This window comes from Leptinotarsa decemlineata, unplaced genomic scaffold (assembly GCF_025532065.1).
Source record: "Leptinotarsa decemlineata unplaced genomic scaffold, Ldec_3_MD MMD2_tig00078346_RagTag_RagTag, whole genome shotgun sequence".
In the NCBI taxonomy this organism is placed as follows: Eukaryota; Metazoa; Arthropoda; class Insecta; order Coleoptera; family Chrysomelidae; genus Leptinotarsa; species Leptinotarsa decemlineata.
This window is the reverse complement of record NW_027412724.1, coordinates 1638904-1648330: the sequence shown is the minus strand read 5'-3', so window position 1 is coordinate 1648330 and position 9427 is coordinate 1638904. Positions and strand designations below refer to the sequence as shown.

The 9427-nt window shown below is 32.7% G+C and overlaps 1 protein-coding gene across 3 annotated transcripts; it reads left to right on the top strand.

The window, feature by feature from the left end:
- The first annotated feature begins 749 nt into the window (after positions 1–749).
- On the top strand, positions 750–8087 carry LOC111502344 (uncharacterized). 3 transcript variants are annotated; one of them, XM_074185732.1, is made up of 7 exons: positions 750–890; positions 4200–4341; positions 5160–5273; positions 5358–5563; positions 5621–5800; positions 6901–7066; positions 7590–8087. In XM_074185732.1, the coding sequence occupies exons 1-7, from the start codon at positions 876–878 to the stop codon at positions 7694–7696; spliced, it is 930 nt and encodes a 309-aa protein (XP_074041833.1). In that variant the 5' UTR covers positions 750–875; the 3' UTR covers positions 7697–8087. The 3 variants fall into 3 exon arrangements, with proteins under 3 accessions (XP_074041833.1, XP_074041832.1, XP_074041831.1); XM_074185731.1 differs by lacking the exon at positions 750–890 and adding an exon at positions 1797–1849 and having other exon boundaries at positions 6904–7066; XM_074185730.1 differs by lacking the exon at positions 750–890 and adding an exon at positions 1808–1849.
- Positions 8088–9427: the final 1340 nt, after the last annotated feature.

Sequence of the window (9427 nt, the reverse complement as noted above, 5' to 3'; positions counted from 1 at the left end):
ATTGAAAGAGTTATAAGGAAAAAAATCTGTAATTATAACGTCTATCTGATAGAAAAACATCTAGTTGATTGAAAAATATATGTTATATGTTGTTAGTGAGATATAACATATATAATTTGGGTAATATTATATTGGAACTGACTTTTTTTAGTGTGTTTGTTTTCATAGTTTCAACTCATCAACTTTTTTAAATATCTGATGATTTTTTTGAGAGTAACTATAACAAAACTGAAAAATTCTAGATACTCGTACTCTTGTTCTACAATTTTCCCCATGGAACCGATCAATAATGAAGTGGTAAAACTATATTGCGTATTAGACACATGATATAATTAAGTTTTTAAATTAGAAACGGCCACTAATTTGTTTTATTTCTTTACATATATTGAACTCAGTATTTCATAATTTCAAAAATAAATTACAACCAGGTTCTGTTTTTTCATTCAGATTCGATTGTTAGTAATTATCAGATTTCTTGTTACCTGAACATCCCAACGGAAAAAAACTATGAATCGTCGATACTGAATAATAATATGACAAATAAAAACATCCCGGGGTGTTTTCATAACTCTTGCACAAGTTCACCTGAATTTCAAATCTGTACCGAAATTGTTCCTACGACTATAAAAAATTGTGAAACTGAATAATAAACAGGTAAATCACCTAACAGTTGAAATGTGCACTTTTGACTTTTCAACAAAATTAGACCTCATTGTAAAATAGTAAAAGTAATTTTTCTTATTGTGAAGTGAATGTAAAAGCTTGCCGATGCTCCTCTGGTGTGAATCTTCTTGAGCTAGTGGGAGAAAACAGTATTTAAATGAAATGGGATGAATAGTCCGTATCATATGATCAATAGTTAGTGAATTAACAACATGAAACCATTTGTGGTACGTAGTACTCTTTCTTATATTTTGCTTTCATTAAATCGGTTATAAAGTGATAGTGAACGAAGTGATTGGATACTATTGTCATTGAGGCCGTATAAATTGTTTATTTTATTCAAAGTGAAGATGATACAATCGGGTTGTTTTGGTAATGCTGATATATCTTCAGAAGCGATTTATGCAGTTTAGTATTATCAACCATAATATTATTTTTAGGATACGTTCATAACTATCCTTTTAAAATTTTATTCGAAAAAGAACTCACAATGATAGAGATTTTAAACCAATATTTGAATCACTTTAAAATTATTTTTTCGTTCATTTTCATTCCGTTACGAATAGAAAGTTTCTGACTTCTATAAAGATCATGAATTCATAGTTTTTGAAATAATCAAAAAATAATTAAAGGAGGTGGTTTCACAAAGTAACCAACATTTTTGTGAGCATATATTTTCTATTTCAAACCCTGTTTTACAAATAATTCATTTTGATTTCTTTTTGATTATCATTTGAATCTCATATTCTATTTTATTTACAATATAAAGACTATTTGTAGATATAATCGAAGAATACTTAAACGAATACAATATCACATACAACAAATGACCTCTGAAAATTTGGAAGATCAGAAAAACAAGACTTTTTCATTCTTTTTGAAATGTAAAAGTTTGAGAAAATCTAGTAGAATATCACCTCCTCTAAACATTTCAGAGATATATGATTCACCAATACAATCTTTGTTTTGAAAAAGTCCGTACAATTTCACATTTTCCGTATATACTGTTCTTTCAATTATTCGCGAAAAATACGAAAGAGATAAGATTTATAGAGTATCGTGAGAGAAATGGTAACGGGAATTCGTTCCTAACACTTTATATAACGCTAACCCATCATTTCAGATGTAAATTTGTCGCAGAAAATTTGCTTCTCTTGAAATGGCCGGGTTTGGCATTATCAAAAAAGTGAGTTAAATTTAAGTGTTCTGGGTGGTGGAATAATCTTATATTTGCATCAACCAAGATATGGAAGGTTTGGTTATTTTGATGTTTGTGCATTGAATTGTAGTTGAAATGGCATTCAAATTGACACATGACATTATAAAGATCATTGTTTGAAAAATAATAATGAGAACATTTTCAATCAGAATGAGAAACAAATTGTATGCAATCACGTCGAGGAAATTCATTTTGTGTGAGTCACTCTTCTTTGAGAGAAATCGCAGTTTCTGTGGGTTAATCGTTTCACACTGAGATTATTGATGAATGAAGAAAAGACGTATTTCGTGTAGAAAGTCTGGAAAAATTCAGATGAACGTTCAAAAAAGGAAGATTACAAATCTGAAAGTACAGCTTCACCACCGTGATTGGATTTTTTAACAAAGAGTCCAAACATTGTGAAGATTATGTATAGGATTCGGAGAACGTTAAAAAGGAAATTGTCAACCATTTTCTCTTTTTTTACTGGTTCTTCAGTCATTTCAGCTCCAAAAATCTGAAAGAATTGAATGTGTTAGATCTACATAATCAAAACCATCAACTCTAAATAGGAACTTTTGATGCACTGTTTGGAATCTTTGGTGTAGTAATGAATATTACGGGATTTTTTTTCCAACACAAAATCGATATTTTAACACCCCGACACGTCTTTCGATCACCAAGTGATCATCTTCAAGAGGAAAATTAGAGTTCAATCATAGCACTGTTTGAAAATAAAATATTATGTTCTTAATTTCCGTGTATCGAATCGAGTTATTCATTTTCATAAGATAAAGATGATCACTTGGTGATCGAAACACGTGTCGAGGTGTTAAAATAACGATTTGGTGTTGGGAGAAAACTCCTGTAATATTCTAAAAAAAGAGCAACATTCAATTCGAGAAATCATAATTTATAAAAATCTTCATCATAAAAGTTCTTCATAACAATATGCAAGCGAGTTCTCCATCAGATAAAAAATTGTACAATATTCCTCTATCTCTAAACCATGTATGTAGAAAATATTCTTCTTCCTGTTCATCAAAGAATTAGCTTTCTTTATAGTGATAAGTATCTGACAAGAGTTTCAGCAAAGTAATTTCGTACTTTCTACTACGTTTGTTCTTGAATGTTCATCGGGTCACGACTAGAGGTCGATTCATGGGAAGAATAGCAAAATAAATAATGTAGTTGAAGAACTGTAACAAATTAGCATGTAATCTTATTTGCTACAATTTATATTCAGTCAGAGAGTACTCACGGGCGGCGAGAAAATTTCTCTCCATTCAGTAATGAAGAATTGAAGAATGAAATCACTAGTTTCCGCATTACAAATAATGATGAAACAATGCGTTGATTGACAGTGAAAATGTAGGTTTATTGCAGGTGATTACATGCTATAATGGATGTGAGTTCATCTATGATTCATTTGGATCATTTGTCTAATTGATGTTTGAATCGGAAGAATAAGCAGTGACCTCAAACTTGGGAGAATGACATGAGATATAGAAACCCAGTTTCAATGTTGTAATAAAATATGCTGATTCATTTGAAATAATTTCGTGCTTTCTCTCCAAGATTATTGGTTCTAATGGTGCAAACATTAGAAATAATTTTTGGAAAAGAAAGGTTTTGGCTTTCTAATTCGACATCTTGATACAAAAAAATGTCGGATTCTTCCAAACAAAAGAAAGCAATGAATTTAAGAAAATTAACCCTATGTACAATGATGTGTGGATCATGCAAAGAACTTTCAGACACAAACTGGAAGAAAAAGCCATTTCGAAACCGCTATTTTCATATAAACATCGAATTACACGAAAGAAAAATACTTTTATATGAACGCTGAATTATACGAAAAACACTTCTCTCTATTCCGTTTGTATTCCAAACATTCTTAATGGAATCGAATCAGATATTATTCACAGGATTCCTACACAATATAATGAATGAGAGAAGACAAATTTCACGTACATTATTCTCTCCTAAAAATATATCCTTTCAATTTGAATGAGAAATAACTTTTAATACTACGAGAACACAAAAAAATTTGCTTTGTATCCAAAATGTTATTTTTAGAGAATATTTTCGGGCAGTTGCCAGTAATACCACAAGTGTTATGTTATTTCCTGCTGTAACAAACAGTTCGAAAGATAACTATTCCATATTAAAAAATAAATAAAAATTTCAGAACAATTATTTTATTTATGATGTTAGGTATTCAAACTATTCTTCTTTCAAAATTCCATTGAGAAAGGAAAGGGGTTTTGTGAATATCAGAAATATTTGTCTATCGGTTTACTTATATTTTAGTACTGATTAGTTGTATTATTTTCAGTTGCTGTCCACCTTAGTGGCTCTAGCCAGTGCAAGACCTGAAGCTGGATACAGCTACAGTCCTCCATCTAGTTCTTATGGAGCCCCATCGGGCGGTGGAGGCGGTTTCATTGGAGGAGGACATGGAGGAGGTTTTGGAGGAGGTGAGAAACTGGTTCGACATTTCACTGAAACTCGTTCACTAATTACAAACGATATGTGTGGATAGAACCACTCAAAATATTCATTAAGGGATCACCATTCAACTCAACTGAACTCTGAATGTTGGAAATCGTTTACATTATGAGTACGAGTTTTCTGCATTCGATCCAAACTCAGGAACTTTTTAGAAACTCTCAGGGTATATTCATATTGAAGTTTTTGATGAGAAATTTCTCTAGTTACTTTTAGCGACGAAAAATAATTTTTTTAATTCTCTGTTATCTCTCGCAAGAAACGTAGCAACGGTTTGAAATTTTGGCCAATTATAGTGCTGATCGAATTCGATGATTTCTTGAAAATGAAAAGGATCAAACTCAATAGTTCGGTAAAAACGAAAAGTACAAGAATTTTTGTATAATATCTTGACAATGACAAAAAAAATCTTTTTATTGGTCTCAATAAGTTGTAGAAAATGTACCGATCTATGTACCGTAATAGTATTCTCATAAATGGTAACTAAATGGTTCAAAACATTGAAATCTAAAATTGAAGTGGTATTCGGTATACAATTGGTCAAAATAACCATAAAATACTTATCAAAAATATCTGTTTAAAAAATTCTTAAAGTTTTTCCTATGAGATATGAGGCATTAATAATAATGATGCCATTAACTACGAATATTTTGGAACCAATCATGAATTTCATTCAGTTCAAATCTGTTCAAGATCTCTTTAATGGTCACCTATTCACCTATTATGGTTAAGATTCTTTAGCTTTTCCGAACTGTGTAATTAAAATACCTTCGAATTATAATTTCAGGTGGTGGTGGCGGAGGTGGATTTGGAGGCGGTGGCGGATTTGGAGGCGGCGGCGGATTAGGAGGCGGCGGCGGCTTCGGAGGAGGCGCTGGCGGCGGCGGCGGATTTGGAGGCGGTAAGTTGATGAATATTTCATAATAAAGTCACCTCATTTAAATATATTAGTCTTCACACTTTATTTGTCATCTGTTATTCACAGGCTTAGGCGGCGGTATTGGAGGAGGTTTCGGAGGAGGCGGCGGTGGAGGCGGTGGTGGTGGATTTGGAGGTGGTTTCGGAGGAGGCACCACTGTCCAGAAACATATCTATGTTCATGTACCACCACCAGAGCCAGAAGAGTTTAGACCTCAGAGACCTATCCAAGTTGGACAAGCCCAGAAGCACTATAAAATTATTTTCATCAAGGTATGTATAATTTTCAGATGAAATTGACATTATAATGATATTTTTGATTTTTATTAGGCCCCAAGTGCACCTGCACCAACTGCCCCGATAATCCCAGTTCAACCACAGAATGAAGAAAAGACCTTAGTCTACGTTTTGGTCAAGAAACCTGAAGAAGCACCTGAAATAACCATTCCAACTGCAGCTCCCACACAACCAAGCAAACCCGAAGTCTACTTCATCAGATACAAAACTCAGGTGATTTATTATAAATGTGCTCTTCAACATCAGTTTATAAACTGACAACTGAAATTGAGGCATTTCAATTTCTGATTATCTGAAACGGTCTTCAAAATACAAAGAATAAATGCTCAAATTAGTGAACGATATAGAGAAAAAAAGTTAGATCTCTTTCTTCAATAGAGAAATTTTATTCACAGTAACTTCAGATAATCAATCAATAATATCATCCTTGTAGGTACTTTCATTTAAGTGACAATTCTCTCTAATCAGCTGTTGAATAGAGAAAGTAAGTCTATGTCAGGAGAGCGTACTTTCTTACGTGAAATACCGTTTACCACATTTGTTTTTATCAACCTACAAAGAATCCTCTTTAGACGGAAGCACAACAGTTGAAAGTAGCGAATTGGAAGAAGTCTGTTTACTAATAAATCTTTCGTTGTCTTCATCAAATATTTACTTTTGAAATCTTCATATTCAATTTAACAGTATTCATATATGTGTCACGCGATACATACAATTATTTATGAGCGTTTTAAACTGTTACTCAAGAAATTATTTTAGTTTTCAAAGGCACTATTCTTTTCTTTCGCATCATTTATTTATTTTACTTTATCCATTGAATCATTTACTCACATTCATGTTGACAAAAAATTCTGTAAGTCTATACAGTTCTATACATTTTATGTTTATGACATAAATGCAGACAACTGGTGTTTTGTCGATTTCGACTTTGGCAGTTCTCTCAGTTTTCTTGAAAACGTTCCTCATGACTTTATTACTTAATATTTGATTATAGAATATGTTTTTTGTTGCTTACCAGTGACTGAACTGGTAGGTAGTTTCCAATTTCATCTTTGAATGTATCCTCATCTACTACATTACTATACTCAACTTCAATGTTACTCAAATCTTCAATTATTTTTTTTAAACCGTTTGACATTCACCCAATTATTGATTTCAGAAAATGCAACTTGAAACTAACAATTTCATTCATCTAAATACAAAGTCTACTGAGCTAGTACTTGCAAAATGTTATTTCATGGTTTTCATGCCTTATATTAATTCAGATATAAATTATTTCATTTTCTATAGTGATCCATTCCGATTTTTTTCAGAAGACCGCCGCTGGAGGTGGTGGTGGTGGATTTGGAGGTGGTTTCGGAGGTGGAGCCGGAGGCGGTGGCGGCGGCGGAGGTGGTTTCGGAGGTGGAGCTGGTGGTGGATTCGGAGGAGGAGCAGGCGGTGGTTTTGGAGGTGGAATTGGAGGTGGCATCGGAGGAGGTGAGTGTATTTTCAGATTTGTTAGAATGTCAAAATTCATATCAAGTTATGAAGTTTCCGAAATCATATGAAATATAAGCCATATATTTATGATGATGTGACCTGGAAGGTAATGAAGCTGCAGACTCTGTTATTGGCATCGTTCTAGGTCTAGCCAAATAATCACTGACTACCTGGTTTGCAAAAACATTTGTAACCTACCATCAAAATCTACCAGGATTGGCCCTTTAGAAGCAACCTTCTGAAGATGCTACTAAACAATTGTAAGACTAGAGCAGGGATGAACTGTATTGCTCAACAGGTCACGTGGCATAAATGCACTTTCCAATATTATTGTGATTTCACAATCTTTGACTGACAGACAGCTGCTGTTATTTTATCAATTTTGTCTTTGGCAGTTTTCACTTTTCCTTAAAAAGTTTTTTATGACTTTTCTGAATTTAAATCATATTATATTTTCATAAGTTCAACAAATAGAGTAATTTCCAAATGAACATTGAATCTAATTTGCAATCTTATCCAGGAATTGACGGTGGAATCGGAGGAGGAATCGGAGGCGGCCATGGAGGTGGTTCTGGTGGTGGAGTATCAACCAGCTATGGCCCTCCAGGCAAATCCGGACCGTACTAAAAGCTCCATAAGACACCTTTGTAACGACTGAAGAAAAATATTTGTCGTTACATTCCAACAACGAATGGTGATGCTGGTATATCTGCAATTGCCGCCAAAAATTTTGACATAGTTTGTTAAGAATTTTGACTAACTTTTGACGTCGGTTATAGATACTTTCGGTTTGTTCAAAACAGCAAATTGAGATTTAATGGGACGCTTTCGATGAAACTGCGAATCTTTTGAAAAAAGACTAAAAAAGTTCGCCGTATACGATTTAAGAGGGTTTTGAAGTTTCATCAGAAGTGTTTCATTTTGTAAATATAGTGCAATATAAATGTATGTTATATTTTATATATTTTTGTATATTTTTGTATGAATACGGTGACAAATAAATGTATTTTTTAATAAAGAGAGTGTTTGAATTTAGCTTCATGAAAATTATTCGGAAGATGGAACAAACTCAAATTAAATTTCTCATTTCATCCTGAAATAAGAAAAAACCTCGACAGTGCCTACTCATAATGGAAAATATTTTTAATAATACAGATCAATTGATATTTACTATGCGTCATTAATTTGTGCATCCGAAAAACAATTCTGTGTCCGACACGCACACAGCTAATGAAAACGTAACGACGTGGCTACTGCTCCGAATGACATAACTTTCTACTCGACTGAAAAGGAACCCCAACGATTTTAGGTCAGTTTCTTGAAATTTGTCAGCACTCATCCTATGAATACATTACATTTCAATTTTCATTTTTCTTCTCTGAAATCTGTCAATTTAAATATTCCAGTATGCGAAGTATTAGATAGAGTCCGTTCCAATTTGGTGTAAAACTTCATAATCACGATATAGCATTTACTTATGATAGCAACTATTTGTGTAATATACAAAAATTGACAAAGTAAAATGATTTGAATTAACAATATTAAATTATAAGAAGATTAATATTTCGAAATGTATTTCTAAATATTCATTTCCTTATACGAATGTATCTCTCCTGGATAGTTTTTACTTTCGATTTCCAATATTAAATTGTCAAACAATAGTAATTTGTTTGACAATTTTCTCAAAATTTTAAGAAACTGTTGACAATTCACCCTTTGATTTATCTACCAAGTGCAAGCTATCATCCGAATTAGAGCTCCAGTTTCTTTATTATTTTCCCGCTATTGTCCTGACGAAGGTAAACATTTACCGAGAGCTTGACAGGTAACAAAGCATCTTCTTTGTAATAGCTCTACTAATCTGACTGCAACCCGACAAAATACATGGATTTGAATAAAACATAATATTTTCCTATGAAGGGTATCTGATATAATTCCATAACCAATGTTGGAAATACAAACTGAGAAGAGATTTTTTTTTTGTATAATTCAGTTTTTATATGAAAGTATTTGTTTCGAAGGAATTTTTCTTTCGTCTAATTCAATGCCCATATGAAACTACCTGTTTCAGGAAGGCTTTTTCTTCCAGTTTATGTCTGAAAGTTACTTCTTCGCATGATCTACACATTTATGTATAGAGTTACTACTTTTGAAATTGATTGATTCCTTCCTTTCTTTGGAAGATGCCAACATTTTTTTTATCAAGATGAAGTAGTAAAAAGCCAAAAACTTTTTTTCCAAACTCAATGTTTCTTTTTCTTTTTTGTTTTTTTTGCTCGTAAACTTTCTAACTGTTAATTTTGGAATAGCCGTTGAAACCCGCGTACAGGTACGACCTTTGCGGGTATCTCTGTTTAT